This window comes from Bemisia tabaci, chromosome 3 (genome assembly GCF_918797505.1).
Source record: "Bemisia tabaci chromosome 3, PGI_BMITA_v3".
Taxonomy (NCBI): Eukaryota; Metazoa; Arthropoda; class Insecta; order Hemiptera; family Aleyrodidae; genus Bemisia; species Bemisia tabaci.
The window spans coordinates 1,396,625-1,417,895 of NC_092795.1; the positions used below are offsets into that span (position 1 = coordinate 1,396,625).

Below are 21,271 nucleotides of genomic sequence, written 5' to 3' on the forward strand. Positions count from 1 at the left end.
ACAGAAATCCGAGCTCTGGACGTCAAAACAAGAAAATACCTGACAATGTACAAAATGCACCACCCATCCGCGGATGTTCACCGACTCTACGTCAGCAGAAAACTGGGAGGAAGAGGGTTGAGACAGATAGAAGCAGCGTACAAGTCCACAATTATCAGTACGAAATACTACCTGAGAAAGAAGAGAAATGAAGATCTGTTTCTTAAATCGGTACACGAGGCGGACACCCAGCTGAACACGCTACACTCGATTACCAAAAAAGCTGACAAGTTTGAAACTGAGTTAGAACAAAACTTTGAACAAACACCAGTTAAAAGCAGGAACCAAATAATCAAGAAGAAAATAGCCGAAACCTTAAGATCAAAATGGACCGAAAAGAACATGCACGGTCAGTACCCTCGCTTACTGGAAGAAGACAGAGTCGAAAGCACTCTTTCAACCATGTGGCTGAGCAAAGGAGCATTAAAAGGAGAAACCGAAAGCCTAATTGCAGCAGCCCAAGACCAGGCTCTTAACACTAGGTACCGAGATCGGAAAATACACGGCAGAGCCCGAGACAGTAAGTGTAGAATTTGCCATCAGCACGAGGAAACTATAGATCACATAATATCGGCGTGCCCGATCCTTGCCAAAAAGGACTACATAGAACGGCATGACAGAGTGTGCACCCATCTCCATCATAACCTGTGCAAAGAGTACAATATAGCAGTCGAAACAAACTGGTACGAGCACAAGCCAAAAGCTATCACAGCAACGGATGATGGGCAAACAACTATCATATGGAATGTTCCTGTCAGAACTGATAGGACGGTTCCGAACAACAGGCCTGACATCATACTGCGAAAAAGGGGGCAAACTTGCTTGCTTATCGACGTGTCAATCCCAGCGGATAGGAACATATCATTGAAGGAAGCCGAAAAAAGACTCAAGTATAAAGACTTAGAAATCGAGATAAGTAGAATGTGGAAAACGGACACGAAAGTCATACCCTTCGTAATCGGCGCGACGGGAGCAGTCTCGAAAGAATGGAAGAAATTTAAGGAAGAAATCCCTGGGAAGCACTCTCTTGTCACAGCTCAGAAAGCAGCAATCCTCGGAACTGCTAGGATACTGAGGAAAGTCTTAAGTTGAAAACCTTAACCAAAGAATCCATACTCATTTGTTCCCCCACAACCTAAACCCCTACCCCACCATCATCGACGAGAAGCAACCTCTGGGTGGGCGTCTTAGGACACAGCTCTCACCCCGGTTACTGCAAACCTTATCGTCGGCTGTAAATTGGCCATTCATAGCCAAGTTAACACCGGCCTCAACCCACTATACTCTCTCTACCAATGAGCATTGTTTGCTCACGTAAAGAGAGCCCAACTACCCAGCAAAGCTGGAGATAACTTCGCATATAAATAATAATAATAATAATAATAATAATAGATAAATAAATTAATATATTTGACAGGAATATTTTGACAGGGTTTATTCCTGGGCCAATTTTATTTGACTACCAATAACTTAATAACTAACATTTTCCAAGAATTGCACTTATGAACCCGCTTGCAATCCATTAGCTAACACATCTTAAAACTGTCAAACATCAATGCATGTGAGATGTGCTTCTGAACATCACCTTTTCGATAACTTCAAACATTCACATCCAAAATAATTTAGCATGTCGAAATCTTGTTTTTCATTTTTAAAAAAGAATGGCTTTAAATTTATGTTTATTGTTCGAAAAATATTGATAAGAGCCTTGTTTGTCAAATAAACGTAAAAATCATAAAAATTGACGCGCAGCGGGCGAATTCAGATTTCCCGCGTCAAATGCTGGCTTCTGATTGGTTGATAGATGCGTTCCATCGTGCATCTTAGTTAACCAATAATAAGCTACACTGCGTCCCATCGTGTAGTCAAGTTCAAAACATAAACATTCGTTGTTTTCCGTTTCTTCGTCGTCCACGTTCTTTCCGGTAGTTTCCGGTTTTACTCTTTGAATGCAAAAACAATTAGTACACCGTTAAACGTTTCTTAATTCACTATAATGACTTCTCCGTTTAACATAATTAAATCATTTCCGCCCCTTGATTCCAACCAAAGTTTTACTTCACTCAAGCACTTAAACCACCTACTCTTTTGCACGTGGAAAAGAGAAGCAATCACCGTATTCTTGCAAGAACACGATTCCTTATCTTCAAAACTTAACGTAAGTCCTTGGTTTTTAAGCTCCTCAAATGTACGGAAGGAGCTCAGAAGAATACCAACTAAATTAGAAACCTTAAGTAGAATTGTTGAGCACATGCTTAGCTCCGACAGGATTAATTTCTGGTTGTGAGTTGCCAAGAGGCTAAGTAAAGGACCCGATTGGCCAAAATGCTCCACCTTACTTAGTAGAGAAAGAAAAGGAGGTGTTTGTATCTTGAGGATTGTGTACCCTGTGACACAGGTTGATATAGCGTGGCCAGCAAAATCCGGTATTCGAAGTATGGTAAAAGGGTCATAATGTCCGATTTTCTTGCTTAAATCAACTCATGATATAATGTCAAACACTTTACTTTTGTAGAATGACTTTTTTCGATAAAGCACACCATTTCCAGCTTCTGAGAGAGCCAGATGTTTTCATGTATGATAGTAGTGACGCGAAAACGCCTGCCAACCGAAAGTAAACAACCGTCAACTTAGCTGAATACACCTTTAACCAATGGGCCAACTGATGATGGATGCATCCAGACTGATGTGACTTTTGTCTCTTCTTTTCTTTCCCGAGTTCTAAGCACCTACCTACATTCTAGAAATGAGGCATCGTGTGTTGAGACAGATATCTATCATTCTGTCTCTGATTAGATCAGCACCACTCAACATATGCATGCAGTCACATGGCACCATTAGATGGACGCTATTAGTGGCATATCACAAAAAAGGGATATATATCGATTTATTCGCATTGGTAGCATTCAAAGTGGTTACGCCAATGTTATTGTTTGGATCCAATTCGATATAATGGAGAATCTCAATGATGATGTCGCCTGTGCGACGTCATGTGCCGCCTATGATAGCATCTATTAGTGGTGACATAAACAATACGTGACTTCTGTCTCAACATATGTTGACCCTGTTCAGTGACCCCAAGCGTACGGATATTTTTCCGTGCTGTGCGGATCTTCCCTATCCTGGCGCGGATGGCGTACAGACAAAAACCTAATGAGAAGACGCTTCCCTATCTCAAAATATCCGTACGCCTGATGTCACAGAATGACGAAGTAGCCAATAGCAGGCAGAGAAAGGCAGAGCATACGGGTGTTTCACACAGAGCATCCCAGAACACTGAGCCTGTTCTTAACGTAACCCAACGGTCCCATTGATGTTGCCAAATTTTTGAGCATTAGGTAGAAATGCTGGGCATTCATATGTAAACTCGAAGGTAATTTGTATAAAATCTTAAAACGCTGAGCGTTGGGCATCAAGTGATTCCATTTTGAAACAGTCTTAAACAAGAACTTGGACACTGCACTGATATTGCAAGATTTGCTTCAATCAAATGTCTCCTCTTACTCTTTGCCCAAGTACTTGATGCTTACTCTTACTTTGTAAAGGCTATCCGTTTAAATATCAAATTGTTTTGTTTTTTGCAGTCCTTTCGAGCTAAATGTCCTGTCATTGCTGTTGTAAGTTGCGATAGAAATGGTGTAATTTGCATTGATTCTGAAGGCAATGTGTACAAAATAGTGTGTAGTGAAGATGTGAAGAATGCAACGTAAGTTCCTTTTCAGTCAATGAAATCTACACTCTTTATTTTCTCCCTGAAAAGTTATTACAGTATGAATCCAAAATTGTGTTACTTATAAGCACCCTTGCAGAAATATTAGGATGTGAACTGTCACAAAATGTCATTTTAACCATTTGAAAGGACAGCCTCCCAATGTTTATGAAGAAGAAAGAAGACATCAGATGGATCTCTCTTTGATATAATCTGTTTCAGCAATTGCAGTGGACATATAGATTATGTTTGGAGGTTCACTAATTTTATTACTCTGTGTCCCTGTCTTATGGGTGCGCAGCATCATGTTCATGCACAGATGTTGGACATCTGATGCAGCTACCTAACTGCAATTGGATCCATTCAAAGCAAAAATGACTTCCGGGCTGAAAAATCAAGATGTTTGCTAACCGAATTGTGTCATTAAAATTTTTTACAGGAAAAATGTAAAAAATACCAAACCAAACACGGGGTCACATAAGTTTGAAATTGGAATAAAACCTAGTTCTGCAAGAAAGCTGTTAAAAAATTTTTCTTACCCTGTTCAGGGCCCAATTATCCGAATCTGAAGTTTCCTTACATGTATCTGGCATGCATTTACTGCCATTTTAAAACGCATAGAACGTTTTGGAACTCCGTGGACTGCAGCATGCCGGACTGCGCTGACAGGTATGAGCCGCGAAAATGTAAATGGGCACAATGTTCATGATGCTGTATCTTCCTCAATCTATGAGCAAACCTAGCATATGTGTGTTCCATTTTCTTCCAAATTACGTCAGTTATTCAAAACATTAACTAAATCCCGGATTTTTTCTCATGCGTAGCTGCTACCTATTTTACAAATAACCGCAACAAAAGGCCTTTTTAGGTCATTTCTTCATAATGGCGGCAAATGCGCACTAGATCCGTGTAAGGAAACTTCAGGTTCGGATTCAGCGACCCAAAAAACATATTGTAGGCCAAAAAAATAGCTGCGTACCCGAAAGTCCAGGTAGACTTACCAGGCGTCTGGACTATTCCTTAGAATCATATTGAGTGTTGTATCATGACAACACAACTTCTCATGTTTCGACCCAACACGACAAAAATTCCTCTGTTAGAAAATGAGTCTCTGTGTTCTAAGGACCTCCTCCATTAGATGTTCCCTTTTTTTTGAAAAGAAATGTTCTTATTAACTTTATTTATTTATTAATTATTTTTTTTTTTCCATTTTTTTTCTCGTTTATTCAAACCTAATAGTCTTGTTTTGTTGTTGTTTTTGCAGAGGCAATGATGGCCATGACACTTTCATGTCCCCCTCAACCTCACCAATTTTGGGCTCTGGAAGAATGAAAGAAAAGGAGCTTGTTCAAATCGAATTCATTGAATTCTGCAAATTAAAAGATTGCGGTGAAGTACAGTCCGCAACATATTCTCATGAAATGCTTCAATTAATTGTTGTCTCCAAAATGAACAATAGATTGTGCCTTGTTGCTTACAATGCCTTAATGGAAACTATTCTGGTTTCTGAAGTACCTTGCAACCTTCCAGAAGTGAGACATTTTTTATGTCTTTTGTTTTTCACTAGTAGATACTACATTCTTCTTAGCAGAACATTGTGTTTAGAAAAATGGTATTTTTTAATTTCAAGAACCTTTTAATTTATTTATTTTCAATCTATGAGCATAGCTCAAGCGAGACATTTTAAGAGAAAACGATTTTGGATAAAACAGAAACAAATTATGAAAAATATCAGATGTCGAACAGTTTTTGAACTTGGTCAGCAAAAGTTTCTTATATTGGAATGAATCTGAACTGGTCAAATTTCATAATGTGATTGGTGTGATCATGAAGTGAGGAGTGTTTTCGGCCTATCTTGCAAAAAAATTTGGTTTTACATCTTCCTACCGTCAAGTTTGTACTGTACACGCATAGCCATTCCTATTTATTGTCTGTTTGCCCTGCCTTCCTTGAAATTGATGTTTATCAAGAACTTTCAAATCTCTTGCTCTCAGTCTGAAAGTGGAATCTTCATAACATTGAAAAATTTACAATTTACCTATCTATTTTTGCCTTGTGTAATTGCTTTCAACTGTAATATGATATCCTGAATCGTTGAGCTTGTCTTGCTGAAAGGTATTCTGGGTGTCTACAAGTCCGAAATTTCCGGTAAGTCCGGAAATAGTACTGACTTTTTAAGGACGGTCCGGAAGTACTGAAAAAGTGCAGAAATTCCGCAGAAAGATCTTGAATTTTTTTAATTTTTCGTCATTTTTGTCGCAATTTCAAATTTTTGAAGTTTTTCCAATTTCGTTAAATGGAGAAACTGAAAAAGTACGGAATTTTTCTGTTGGAGGAGGTACTGAAATTCTCAAGAATGTACTGAAAAAGTGCTGCAAAAGTACTCAAGTACTTTATGCTTTAAGTACTTGTTACTTTGACCAGCCTGTTTTAGTGGACACCTTGGTATTAAAAGTTGCAAAAAGATTAAAGGGGAAGTAGCTTGATTCAGGGTGTCTTCTTCGGGAAAGGTGTGGCGACACTGAAGAAGCACAGATTTTGAAAGCTTGATACGGAAATATGGTTCTTAGTGTGTAAACTTGGTACATACAAAAAACATACCTACACCTAGCTGCAGATGCTGGAAAGAACAAATCATGAACTTTATTGTTATTTCCAGTTTTTCTGTCATTTAATTATGATTTCCTAATGAAAATTGCAGATCCAACCTGAGAAGACCATCATTACAGCGTGTCACTCAAAGCATATCAGTGCCGAAATGAAAAATGTCCTGTTCCCTGCATTGTGTCAACCATTATCCACTGAGTCTGGAGTGGTGATGGTTTCCCTATCAAGTGGATTAGTTTTTTGGACGACTTCAAATGATACTGCGGGTAGTCTTCAGCTCCTCCATAAGTGTCATCAATCAATCACCTCTATGAAATTTTTCTCCCTGGGTATTTTCATTTTCTCTCTCATTCTTTCAAATTATCTACTGTGATGCTCAATACAAATTTCGTAACCAAAACCGTTTTGGCAACATTAGCACTCTCACCCACCTCTATTTCATTTTATTTTCTGCACTGGCTCAATTCTTTTCCTTCGTGCCTTTCTTCAATACATTTTGCTTCATAATTAGGAAAAAGATAGATTTCCTCTGAGAGAATTTTGCAGAGAAATGACAAAGTATTATTATGTAGATACATCTCATTCATTTCTTTTTCCCTTTTTTTATGACTACTCACTGTTCAGGTACTCACTGCCTCTAAAATTGTAGTGAATGATTTTCTTAGTTTAAAGCGTTGAAAAATAAATAAATTTCTCGGCAATCCAAAGGACACAATCTTTAGAAAGAACTTCAGCCCTAATCTGTCAAAACCAGCACAATTACCAAGCACTCCCTTAATTTTATCATAATTTTTCTTACAATATTAAGTTTTATTTTTTTCCATTTTTTCAGGAGGTAGTAAAACCTTTGATGCATTGTGTTTAGTTCTAAAAGAAGGTCCTGTTTTGTTGCTTTATGCGGATGGTGCGAAATTGTCGGTTAGCACTCAATTTCTTCCGGCTGCGGCAAAGGCAGTTATTTGCAAGCAGAATGGAGCAATTTTGTCCAGTGATTTTACAGACTGTTATTTTAGTTCCTTTCAAATAATTGAGAAGAGTTTTTCCCTTAACACGCAGTCAGTCCCAGTGAAAGGTAAGATCAGGTGAGGGGCAACCGTTACTTTTTAACATCAGAATAAGGACCTTTCGGCATAAAGTAAGTCGGGGTCTGGGTTTTGATAGACTGCTGTATTCTTTTACTGCAAAAAGGCAAATGGAGTTGAATATGTCAGTTTTTCAAATCTGACAAAAATTTGCACCCTCACTATTACTATTGAATAGTGTCCCAGAAAAATCAGCCTATTTGGAAAGAGTATGATGCAGAACTACAATTTTTTGTTACCCTCCTGGATATTTCCTAAACTTTATGTATTAATTATTAATACTGGGCTCTTCCCTCCTCCCCCTCCCCCAATTTTCAGACCTATAAAAAAATTGGGGACAAAAATGGGGGCTGCAAACAGCTCCTAGTGAATGACGTCTTCCCTTTATTTCATGCTTTAGCATCCATAAGGCCATTGAGTATTCAGAACGAAATTTAGGGGGAAGCAAAGTCTGCTTGGAGCTATTTGTGGCACTAGCATTTTGGCATCTGTTGTCTGATAGGCATGAATCCTCAACTAAAATTTTTTGTAACTCCGGAACTATTTGTTTCCTTAGAACCTACAACCCCTTTAGATGCAGAATAAAATGATTACTACAGAACTGGCTTTTGTTTTGATCAGAATTTGCAATCTTCATGATTTCTATGTCAAAAGAAAATTATTTCAAAAACTAACGAAAATAACTTAACTCAACCTTGAAATGATACCGTAAAATTTACACCCATAGAATCTTAAAGTATGCAATTTAAGACAATTTTCAATACTATGATTTCTAAAGTCCACCAACATTGATATCGTGGTAACTTTGAAAATTTTATATCTGAAGATAATCCATTTGCTTTTTTGTTGTTCGGCAGGAGTCATCCAATTCCTCCTGCCTGTGGATGATGGAAACATTGTTATCGCTGTAACAAAATCAGGCTCTGCCTATAAAATTTTCATCAACAACATAAAACCTTATGAAGTCAGTGAAAGGTTTTCAATGCCCAAGAAAAGAGTGCTTGAGGATTGTATATCATGTTCCAATGAATTGGACAGTATTTTAAAACAGATTGAAGAAGAAAATGATAAATTAGCCGCTATTTCCCTGTCAATGAGAGCTGCAATGCTTCATCAATTTTTCAATGTCTCAATGAAGATTTATTCAGGTAAGAAACATTCTTCTGTACAAAATGTTGAACGAACCCCGTTTTGTTGATTCAATAATTTCCCAGTATAGTGTCTTATTTTCTCTTGCTTAAAAATTCTATTCAGTGTCTAAAAATTTCTCCAAGAAAGTGGAAAAATTAGGGCTCCGCGAATATTTGAGTTTGAATAATTTTTCCAATATTCAATTCAAACTCAAACTTAGAAACCTCAAATAATCAAATTATTTGACCACATTCACAAAATTTCGATTCTCAAAAAAAAAAAAAAAAAAAAAAAAAAAAAAAAAAAAAAAAAAAAAAAAACCGAATTTTCGTACATCCGGCCATATTGATGATATACTAGTAGGAATTTGATCTGGCGTGCAGTTCAAACCTCTTGTTTTGAGGTTAGGTAAACAAAGGCCAAAGTTTCATTGGTTCATCCAGCGCATGGCACTCACACCAGACGGGTCAATTCGAAATTTGCGCCACTTGAGTTCCACCCAATATGTCATCAACATGGCGTACAAATGGGCGAATGTACTAAGACGCGTTGTTAAAGTGAAAAATTGAAGTCAGCGAAATGATGTCAGTCCGCCATTTTTAGTTATCCGCTTAGCGATGATGCAAACTTGTCATTAAACAAAACTGAACAAAATCTTCTCAGCAAAACTGGTAAGCGCCCTGGGAACCAGGCTGAGCGCTGTGGGATTTTGCTGAGAAGATGGCGGCCTTTGTTTACCTCAGCGGATAACTCAGAAAACATTGCAACAACACTTCGGCTGAGCTCAGCCACTCAGCGGATAACTCAGCGGTCACACTTCTGACTTCAACAACGCGTCTCTAACCTCCATAACCTATCCTCCTCTGCCCTGCGCGGCATCCCGGTCTTTACAATGTTGCTGGACTGTCTGTGTGAGATCAGCATTGATGTGAAGTAAAACTGAATAAAATGGATTTTCGGACAGTAAGCAACAGTTTTACAGTTCCGCCACAGTTCAATTAATTGCTTGTCCTGAATTAAAGGAAATAATTTTCTCTCCCTTCTTCTCTTTCCTCAGCAAATCAAAATTATGCAAAACCATTTGATAATTTAATAAATTGATTAATTCTTGATCTTTTTATCTTTAATAGTAATTTATTTTTTTTAAATTTGAATGTTAGAAAGAAAAAAATTATTTTTTCGATTTTACTTCCACCAACAAAGAGGTTAGTTTTGGTCGAAAATAGGTAAAAACTAAAATTATTCAATTCGATTTGAATTCGAAACCTTTCCAAAATATTCAATTCGATTCGACATTAAAAAAACCATATACGCACAGCCCTAGAAAAAATCACACGTTGATAACTTCCATTCGAAAAAGATTGCGGGGAGTCCTATAACAATTCTCTTTATGTTGTGGGAAGAGTGAAGTTGAAATTTCATCAGTTATATTGGTGTCAGCGAGGGTCAACTCACTCTAAACTTAGGTGCCATGTGATGATAGAATTTTCATATTCATTGCCAATTTGGTTTAAAACCAGTCCTATTTGGGCTGAATGCGTGAACGGATGTAAAAAAATTATTATTATTTACTAGGCTCAAGAAAATTAATGACCGTAACACATTTTTGACTGTCTGATTTTGGTCGGCCTCCCTCTCCCCCTCCTTCCTCCGTAAAGTATCGAAAGAGCGAGAAATGCTATTAGAAACCTTAAAAACCCTTAAAACATGAATTTGTGTTGAAATATTTCATTGGCCGCTTTATTGTGCACCGTGGTTCCTTAAAACCTCTTTATCTGATTTTCGCGGAAATTGGAGGTCACCTCAAAGAAGCATCCGAAAAATATGGTTGTATGTACCGGTTTGTACCGTTTGTGCTTTGGTATATGGTATCTCTAGGATATATGCTTTCTAAAAATACCAAAGAGAACTGCGCAACGAACCGCAATGACACTTTCCCAGTCTACAATATTCTGAAAAATTCATTGTTTAAGGCTTATTTTTCGGGCAACTTTGATCTCATGCCCTGCAACTAAAAATCAATATTTTTGGGATCTGCAAAAGCGAAAATATTTTCCTTTCAACAGAATTACAAGGTTAGATGCTAATATTACATTTTTCTGTTCGATGATTGTGTTTTTCCCCCATTTTGTAAGAGCACGAGATCCTTTTTTTTAACGAGCAATTTCTCCAGCTTTCGACGTCCAAAACCTACATTTAAACATTTTTGCCGGTTTTTTTGACACAAGATTTGGAAAGAACAGATCAAATTACCCTAGGAATCATTATGTTTTGAACGATAAGTCTGATCTAGCGGGAGTTATCAATTAAGCGCCGCTACGGACACACTCTGGCCCACCGTGCAGTGCTCTCTTGCAGAATGTTTAATTTAACGAATTTCTATTTTATCAATTAATACTTAATTCTTTCCACCCCTCAGTTTTTTTTGTAGACTTACCATTTTGCAAACTTACAGTTTGCTTGAGTTTTTCCAAAAATTTTGGAAGAAAAAGAATAAGTGATTTCTTAGTTGAAATTTCTATCCCCAATTACTATCAAATACTGATTTCTGAGATTAATGAACATAATGAAAAAGTGTGTTACAGTCAGGCTAAATGGGACTTATAATGTTGATTTTTCAATTTTTGATGCTAAAAGCTTTCTAATAGTTACTCTCATGAACATTGTGTCAAAATTTGCAACATGAATAATGTTACTAGCTTTTGAAGTGAATAACTTCGAAGGCTGTAAACAGTGGCAGCACACTTGAACTCTGTATTTCTCAAGTTTGTGTATTATCATTCTCTAACTTTGAAATACTCTCATACAGTCAATTTTTTAAAGTTTTTTGTGCCAAAATCTGCAGAATTAATCCCTCTGACAAGGGGAGGCTACCGATTGTCCTACTCAGACCGTGTTTAAATGTGGCAGAGAGGTAGAATAGGGAAATGTAAGAGCCCAATTTTTTTTTTTCACGCCAATGCCCAGCCGTTTTTACGATTGATTATTTTGTTTCTTAATTGCTCCATCGCAACAAATCGTAAGTCATCTTGTAAACATTATGATGCTAATTATTTTTTTTCTTTCTTGTCAAACAATCATTTAAAAAAAAGAATACATTAAAAAAAAATAATTAGCATCTTAATGTTTACTAGGTGACTAACAATTTGTTACGATGAAGTTATTAAAAAACAAAATAATCAATCGTAAAAAAAAGATCTTCGGGACAAGGATGGAACCCAGGACCTCCAATACCAAAGGCGAGTGCGCTGCCGCTAGGCCAACCGGCAAATGTAGAAGGCAGGAGTAGCCTCTATAAGTTGTCAGCCATCAGAGCCCCAAGATAGTGATTGTTTTTCACCTCTGTGTCGAATGAGAATTACTTTATGATGCCATCACTCAGGGAAAACTGAGGGACTTTGAAAGTTGAAGTAAAGTAGAAATCCTTAATATTAATTCTCTATCGTTGGAAAGAATAAAAGTTCAGTAAGACCTTGAACAATCAGATTGCGATTCAACAGATCGATTTGTCAGTCCTGTGAAATCTGATAAAACGAGGTCTTACTGTATTTTTTTTTCTATTCCATTCACTCGTGTAGTTATGTCTTAAAATTTGTGTTGCACTTGTTTCAATATGGCGTATCTCCTGGCTCATTCTATAAAAACTTATTAGGTGTGGACTTCATCTCACTTGTATTTAATTTCTTGCAAACATTTTCTCATTTAGGTTCGGCTGCTGCCAAGTATGGATTGACATGCATCTCCCAAGACTCTCACTCAATTGTAATTCGAATTGAAAATAGGTGCAGTTTCTTTGAGTTCCTTTCCAAATCATGGTTTATCAACGTCATCCTCTCCACAAATTCAGACACTGAAAGTCGAAGTATTCATCAGAACACGAAGCTGAAGCAGTCCTTCAAACATAACGATGAAATTATCATTCATTTTCCTTTGAATTTCACACCAATCTTGTCAGACTCACAGATCAAAGTCAGTCTTGTTTCAAATCCATCCAATGAAAACACCCCGAGTCCTTGGCTTGTGATACCATTGAAAATCATGCCAGTCGATGTTCTTTACTTTTTCACTCCGCTCAAAAATCCTACTGTACACAATTTGGATGCTGCAAATTCTAGCATTGATATGTCCTTGAAAAAATTTGATATACTTCAAGAACAAAATACTTCAAAAAACAGTCAGTTAACATATTTTATCAAGCTCCCAGAAGAAGTTTTAAGGATACAAAATGTATTCAGCTTGGTTTTAAATTACTCAAAATATCGCTGCAAAGAAAGTGTGTGGAAGTATCTAGCAGGTAAGCTTTTTTATTGCATAATAGAAGAAACTCTTTTTAAAAGGATCCCAGATTGTCACTCTTAGAACAAAGTATAATAAGCACCATCTACGCTTTGCTACTGTGGCATCAAATATCTCAATATTGTTTTAATTTTCTCTTCTAAACTTTTGCACATATTTTTTAATTTCAGGGATTAATTTTGATGACAAAAGAATAACTAGGTAAAATTATGAAATGACACTGTCTATTAGTTCTTCTGGAAAAAAAATTAGACAAGTTTGAAAAGTTTGGCGAGGAAGCATCGGAGCACAAATGGTGCTTGTGATACATTGGCGGGAGGATGACAAGATGTGTGGGAGTTAAACTGAGTTAGAAATATTGTGGAGGAAGAATTTTTTCATTTATTTTTTACGAAGTAATCTATTTGTAGCAAAGACATTGAATCACGTAGACTGTGCGTCCGGCTCGGTTTAGTACAGGCGGAGCGAAGCAAGTCTCTCGGAGCCCCATGATGGGCGGGCAGGGAAGGGGAGAGAGCGTGTGTCCCAAGCACTCAAAGAGACTGCAGAGAAGCAATGGAGAATTCATTTCTGCGCTCGGTTTTTCATGAATATCTCGTTCAGAGTCCATTTTCAGACAAAATTCCTGAGAAGAAAAGTTTTAGAACACATAATTTTACACCCGAATAGCATTGTTTCATTTTTCCAAACTAGCCATTAACCGAGGAAAAAAGCCTCACAATCCGACAAAAATTCACTGGAGCCGCTACTGCACATGCGCAGATGTGTGCAACTGGGACACACGAACTCATCGATGCGGGTCGGTGCCACCACTCATCGGCATGCAAATTTTTAAAAGTTGTCTCGCCTTCCATAACACAGGATGCACGGTCTATGTGATTCAATGATTTTGATTCGTAGGAATTATTTTCCTCTTAAGATTAAACCAGAGTTTGGATACAATGAAATTTCCATATAACTGGTTCTGCATGTTGAGTTTTTGTTACCAGCCACAACTAGAGACTGGATATTTTTGCAGACCAAGTATTTGGCGAAAAGTGGTTACCACTAGAAGTGCATAGTAATATTTTGCATGAGGTAAATTCTTCTGATTTTGCATATTTTAAGGACTGAGTTTGCATGTTCATAGTTAAGTTTTGAATTTGATTTAGATCATTAGAGCAAGATTGTTGTTTAAGTTCAATTTCGAAGTCAATTTTCAAAATTTTCCCCTTGTATTCTTTATAAAATTGCAGATAAAGAAATGTTGCAGTTTCGAAACTCACCTTTGAGTTTTAGGAGCCATGTGGCGCATCAAGCCTGATTTTCAAGCGCCATTGAAGATTTTTTAGGGGCAAAATTGACTTATTGCCTATATATTACGGCGCATTTAGTGAAAAGTTAGACGCATGCTGTTTTTGTAACAGAACTAGTAAGTAGCTGTAACTTGGGGAAGACATGAGCACAAATGATGAAATCGTGAAGAATAGAAAAAGCCCTCACTTGTGGTGCTGAAAATTTCGAACAATCACCTCGAGAAAACCTCGAGTTAGGTTGTGAAACCTAACTCGAGTCTAACCTAACCTGAACACCTCTATGAAAATTCAGATTTTTAGGGGGCAATTTTTAAGGGCCATGTTGGTGCAGAGCCTTCATGTTTTAGGCGCCATGGCCGATTTTTTACGCGTATTTGGCGCGTTGGTGCCTGTGAGTTTCGAACACTGGTTTCAACTAAAACTTAGTGAACTATCTCTGAAGCTTTTTGTTTGTGAAATTGAAAACTTAATAATTTTTCCTGTTTACAATGATTTGTTTCCAGATGCCTCTAAATCAATATGTTTTGCAACTTTAATCGGAAATTTAGTTCAGCTTAGTTTGGAGAAGGGCTGTCTCTGCACTCAGATCAACCATGCTGACTCTGAATTCTTTCACATGATTAAAATGGCGATTATTAATCTTCTATCATCCCTTTCTTCAGATGATTTTGTGTTCTTGAAGAAAAGTTTCTTGGTATCCGTTCAAGTAAGTTTTAATTGAATATTGTGTTTCTGCTCTGGTCTAATACTGGCCCAAACATGGGTCCGAAGGCCAATTTCGGGGGAAATTGCTGGTTTTGCAGCATTGTGGTCCAATGCCGAAAAATCCGTCTTTTTCGCCAAAATCGGCCTTCACACCCATTATCATGCCAGCATTAAACCTCCAAAGTGACGGGAAATGACCATAGTAGTTGCATTCCGCAAAATCTAGGCCCCCAATGAGCAAAAAATTGTAGAATTTAGGAAATTCAACAAGGGTGGGCTGAAAAACGGCCCTTTTTGTTAATATGCTTCCTATGATGATGTGAAAGTTTAATTTGTATTTATTGTTTGAGTTCCATATAAGCGTTTTAAACATCATAATTCCAATAAAATCCACTGCAAGTTAAAATTTCCTGTGTTGCATTTGTTTTAGGTTCATCCAAAAAGTAAGGTTCCTTACCTTGTATCTTCCAAACGAAAAGAGATAATCAAATCGGTAAAAACGATCTCATTAGGCATACTCTAAGCTTTGAAACAGATCATATTTTTGAAAATTGGTTGAGGGGTTTGCGCGGAAACTCAATTTTGCTGCGACAACCTCCAGTCGCTACATGCCCACCTCTGGAGTAAGGATGCGAGAAGAGTCGATTATTTCAGACTCAGGTTGTTGCCGCTGAGCATCATATCAAAAAGGAATTTTAAAGTTTTCATTGAGTGGACCTTACCGTACTTTTTGACGTAGTCTCCACCTCTGTTTTAACATTTCTAGGATCAATATTGCAGCTTCTTGATGCCTTCCGCGTAAAAGCTCTTGCCTTGGCTCCAAAACCAGTCATTGACAGCGATCTGCACTTTCGAATCATTGGGAAACCGCTTTCCACCGGGGAAGTTTTTCAGCTCAGTGAACAAATGAAAGTCATATGAGGCAAAATTGAGAGGGTACGGAGGATGGAGGGAAATTTTTTCATGCAAAGCAACTGATTTGGAAGTGCAGAGCGGTGTCAATGACTGGTTTTGGTGCCAAGACAAAAGCCTCTACACGGAAGGCATCAAGAAGCTGCAATATTGATACCAGAAATGTCCAAACAGAGGTGGAGGCTACGTCAAAAAGTACGGTAAGGTCCACTCAATAAAAACTTTAAAATTCCTTTTTGATATGATGCGGCAACTACCCTAGTCTGAAATAATCGTTTCTCCGCGCATCCTTACTCCAGAGGCAGCGACTGGAGGTTGTCGCAGCAAAATTGAGTTTCCTCGAGAACCCCTCAGCCTACATTAAAAAATATGGGCTTGTTTTAAATTATAGTAAGCCTAATAAGACAATTTTTACTGATGTGATTATTATTGATCAATTATTACTGATCTCCTTTCGTGGGGAAGATACAAGGTAGGGAACCTTACTTTTTGGATAACCTTCATGTAGGCAAGTCCCTTTTCAAAGAAAAATCAGAGTTGATTTCTTGCGACCATCAAATAATGACATAGGGTGTCTACTGTATGAAAATGTGCGGGAACACTGGAGAAAGCTTTTTGAAAGTCGGTACGGAAGTATAGAAAATGTGCAGATTTTCAGTGATGAGGTGGATTTCCAAGATTTTTATGATAAAATTGAAAAAACATCCTCCGGAGTACTGATCCAGCCCATCATGAGCCTGTTTGGCTCATCCAGATGTTACTGGCATCTTTTTTAAACAGCTTCAGAGTGAGTTGGTAACTCCAGGGTCTCCAGCGGTCTTGAAAATCTGAAAAGTCAAGGAATTCACAGCGACCCGAGAAAGTCAGGGAATTTTACATGAAGCATATCAGCTCAGCAACTTCAGCCAGTGCCTTAAGAGAGCGTAAACAATCAAGGAGTGTTTTTCTCCACAAATTAAACCTGTAGATGTGGAAATTTTGTTCAATGTTCTACAAAAGTCACAGCGATGAAAACAAAAAAAATCTGATTGTGAGTGAAAATTTTGTCAGAAGGTCTGGGGGCTGATAATTGAAAATGATGGACAAAGAAGACTAAAGGGAAAACAGAGCGATCCCATCAGTTTAGGCAGGTAGTTTTTTAGACAAAGAAAATGATGAACTAACTAGACCCTCATTTTGCAAGTAGGAACTACAATTTTTGGCTCACTTTACAAGCAACATTTGTATGATTACTTTCCGTTTGCACATTAGTGTTTATGCGGATGAGCCAAAAATTGTAGCTCCTAATTGCATGATGTAGTCCAACCCATGGATCTCTTGTAGGTTGCTCTTAGGGCCGATTTTATCTCTCAGTGTCAGGACGGCGCTAACACCGGTGTCAGGTAACACCCGTTTTAGCTTGACACGGCCGCTGACACCAAGACCGATTTTAACTCCCCGAATTCAGCCTGTGTCACAGGACACGCTCTCGCTAAAGACCTTCCTGCGTAAATTCGAGGTTTCGTTGGAAAATCGTGTCTGTTCACATAGTTTCTGCTGGGTTTGTTGAGGTTTGAGGTTAGTTCGTGTCATTATCAACCGTGTTTACTATTGTTGGGTTTGAGGTTAATCACGTATACTTCCTTATGCCTTGCTTGGGCGTGATGTTAGTTTTGCGTAGTTTCTCATTTTCCTTGAAACCTTTCAATATTAGAGGAAAATGGGACCTTTTGCAAAGGCCGTAAAATTTTCTATCGGTTCATTTCAAAAAAATTACAAAACAAAAAATTCTTGTGACAAAAAAGATGGGTTTAAAAAAAGCCGCGGCTAAAATTCTCACGATCAGCGACCATTTTCCTCATTTTCCTTTAAACATTTCAATCTTAGAGGAAAATGTTATAGGACCTTTTATGAAGGCCGTAAAATTTCCTATCGGTTGATTACACAAAATTTTCGAAAAAATAATTTTTGAGACCAAAAATAAGGGTTTTAGGTAAAAAGGGTGGAGACAAAAATTCGTATGATCAGTGACCTTTTTACTCATTTTTCTTTTAAACCCTTGACTTTAGGGGAAAATTTTATACGACCTTTTTATAAGAGCGTACAAATTCCTATCAGCTCATTACAAAACAATTCCAAAAATCTTTAAATCTTCACTCTGAAACTTGGCTGGAACACGTTCAGATCAGACTTGTCTAGCACCGAGCAGAGCCGCGATGCAATTCTTTGTCGTGAACCCACCCGGGATCAGCTAAACACCGGTGTCAAGGCCTGGAACACAGCTCCGGAGGCGTGTCAGCCAAACACCGACGCGCACCCCCAAACACGGGTTTGACACGCAGCGAGAATCGACATAAAATCGAGGTTTGAGCCAACACCGGTGTCAGACGCTGATACGGCTCTGACACCGTCTTGACACGGGGAGATAAAATCGGCCCTTAGTTGGTTATTTCCTTTGCTCATGGAAATCACCTGCTCCTATCAGTAGAGTTGTTCCATTTTCCATTTCTTCTTTGTTTATCAGTTTTAGTAATCAGCCTACATGAAAAGTAAGGAAATTCAGATATTTTGGAGTCACGGAATCAGAAAATGAAAAAATTATAGGACCCCTCTAACCCTCGTTTTTGTTTTTTTCGTGTTTTCAGGGGTCGCTTCAAGCTCTGGAGATAGCTCAAATTTCTCAGGACTGTAATTTAGACGTTTTTCTTGAATTCAGGAATCTATTGAGGTCAACCATTGATGTTCATCTACCACCATGATTGAAGTATGCCAGCTAATTTTAAATAATTATTTTCTGTCGTTTCTCAATAATTTTCTACAAGAGAATTTCAAAAATTTCCTTGCAGTGATCAAAGGTTTACTTAGGAGGTTTGATCAAGCTAAACTCCATCAACAGCTTTAAAAACCCCTGTGCAATGAATGAAGTTTAGCAATGTTGCATTTTTTGCAGGTAAATAATTCTGATTGTTTTTAAGTTGTGTCGATTTATTCTTAGCAACAAGTAACGTTTAATTCATGGTTATTTCATTTTTTTGGTTAGTAGAATGTAGCCAAGTACTAGAAATAATGCAACATTTTTTTGGAAAATTTAAATTTTATTGATAAAATTTGAAGCTTTTTGAAGCTTTTTGAAGCAAGCACTTCAAAGTAAGGTTTTGATTATCGAGAGTGTTTTGATCTGTGAATTGTCATCAATTGTTACCACTGTCTAAAATTAAGTTATGACCATTGTAATTAATACTTTGTGACCCTAACGATGAAGCGCTTGCTTCGAAAAGCTTTGGTCAAATTTTATCAATAAAATGTAAGTTTTTCAAAAAAATGTAATATCATTTCTAGCACTTGGCTACATTCCACATTCCATAAAAATTTGAAGTGCTACTACCTTTTGGACATTGTGCAAAAATGCAATGTTCGCTAAACTTAAAGGTGATTTCAACAAGAAATGAATTCGATTGAGATGTTTATTTACCCAACACTTATCCCTCTACCTTGCCAGTTTGATGGCTCGCCAGTAATGGGCACATTTGATACTAAGATGAAATGAACAACTTTGACAGTAAAAAAAATGAAAAATATTTATTCTGGCAATGTACTTAATGTGCTGGTTCAGGACCCTGAGCTGACTAGAACTGAGAGTCTAAATGGATGCCGGGAAAACTAAAGCTAGAACATTCCACAATTGTGTCCGCGTAAAATTACATTAGATTACTGCTTCCTGTCAGATATCACTTGAGATCTCTTGTGAACTTAAGGGGCTTCATATTCTGAATCTAAATCTAAGTTCAAGTCAATAATTTCTGGGCTGACAACTGAGGGGGTACATATTTCATTTCCATCAAACATATTTTATTCCATTGGAACTATGTATAGGAAATTTTGATTTGGCCTCGGAACTTTCTTGAAATGATGTGAGGAGGGTGGTATTTAAGTGGTTGTAGGAGAATGATGTAAACTCAAGCCGCGTCTAACTGCGGGACAAGCTGCGACTAACAGACAGGTCCATACCGCGTCTGAAACGGAGGACCTAGCTGCGCTTTAAATGGGGACTTCCTCGTTTTGAAGCAAGAGCTTACTGAACTTAAGAATTTGAATACCCAGAGGCCTTGCTGGGCCCTTTTTATAGCTGATTGCCAGCCTCCCACCAAGTTGGTATTGGCAAGTTTGGAGACGGGAGACTGGGCGATTGAGCTGTTTCCCATGGCTGTCAGCGGAAACTGCCTCGCAATTACTTAAGAGCGCCAAGCGGGGCGGCTCGGCTCATCACCACTTGAGATGATGGATGGACCCGGGTCGCGCTGCTACACCTTGCCCACTCGATGAAATTGCAAAGCAATTTGCGAAAATTGACCTGGTTATAGGTATAGGGCGCTCGAGGAGCTGCCACTATTAAACTCTAATTGAACATGAGCTTGGGTGCTAAGCAGCTGCCTCAGCTCTAAAATGTTAAAAGAAAATTTAATCTGTTTTTGGCTCAAATCATTATTGTGAGCGCTAACAAGCTGCTGCAGTTGTAACCATAATGACATACTTGAAAATGAAATATGTGTATAATGTGACTGCAAAATTTGGTCAGCAGTACTTAGTCGCTAAAATATTAAAAATACACCAGATAAACAAACTAAAGAATGCTCTGACAAGCCGCCACTTATATAGAATAAAAATATTAGTGAAAATCAGTGATTGTTTTAATGTATGCCAAATTAAGCTGATAAATAAGAAGGGCATTACTGAGCTGCCGAGAAAAACTAATACAAATACATAACATAATTACTCCAAAGAGGGCGTTAAAAGCTGCCGTGTCAATAGAATAAAGATATTAGTAAAAAACAGTTATTGTTTCAGTTTATGCCAATTTAAGCTGATAAATACGGAGGGAATTACTGAGCTGCCAAGAAAAACTAATAAAAATACATAAGATAATTACACTAAAGAGGGCGCTGAAAAGCTGCCGTAATTATACAATAAAATATTAGTAAAACTCAATTTTGGCTTTAATAATTGCAAATTTAAGCATAGATAAAGAGGACTTTATTGAACTGCCGAGAAAAACTAATAAAAATGCTTTTGATAATTACACTAAAGAGGACACTGAGAAGCTGCAGTGGTAATTTTTTTTTTTTTTTTTTACACGTCAAATATCCCAAGAGGGATAATCCGACGCTTTGTCGTCCCTAGAGCCTAAACTCCCCTTCGTCCCTTATCAAGCCAGCCCCAGGTAACCATTGTTTGAGACCATCAAACTGTCAATACTGGTTGAAAATGAATATTCAAGAATTATTCTCACTATTGCAGAGAATATGCATTATAGTGCTTTGAAAAAACCCACCAGATCTGGTTCAAGAATATTAGTCGATCATCTCTCAATCACATCGAATTTGTGCGGTTTGAGAGCATCTGCCAGGGTTTTGATCTCAGAGTCGAGTTCCCTCAACTCAATCAACAACCTGGCCAGATCTCTCGTACGGTTTGTGACCTGTCGCAGCCGTTGAAAGGCTAGATGACTGCCAACAATT

General features: G+C 37.8%; 1 protein-coding gene across 1 annotated transcript; it reads left to right on the forward strand.

The window, feature by feature from the left end:
- The first annotated feature begins 1,895 nt into the window (after positions 1-1,895).
- LOC109038580 (uncharacterized) lies at positions 1,896-20,265 on the forward strand. Its single transcript, XM_019053682.2, has 9 exons — positions 1,896-2,197; positions 3,624-3,745; positions 5,013-5,280; positions 6,450-6,684; positions 7,188-7,427; positions 8,295-8,585; positions 12,275-12,862; positions 14,663-14,865; positions 18,401-20,265. The coding sequence occupies exons 1-9, from the start codon at positions 2,036-2,038 to the stop codon at positions 18,512-18,514; spliced, it is 2,223 nt and encodes a 740-aa protein (XP_018909227.2). The 5' UTR covers positions 1,896-2,035; the 3' UTR covers positions 18,515-20,265.
- Positions 20,266-21,271: the final 1,006 nt, after the last annotated feature.

Excerpts from the sequence above, each read along its gene's own strand:
- LOC109038580 (XM_019053682.2), top strand. The coding sequence starts at position 2,036 with ATGACTTCTCCGTTTAACATAATTAAATCATTTCCGCCCCTTGATTCC. Across the intron at positions 5,281-6,449 it reads TACCTTGCAACCTTCCAGAA|ATCCAACCTGAGAAGACCAT; the intron begins GTGAGACATTTT and ends TGAAAATTGCAG. Across the intron at positions 6,685-7,187 it reads TATGAAATTTTTCTCCCTGG|GAGGTAGTAAAACCTTTGAT; the intron begins GTATTTTCATTT and ends CCATTTTTTCAG.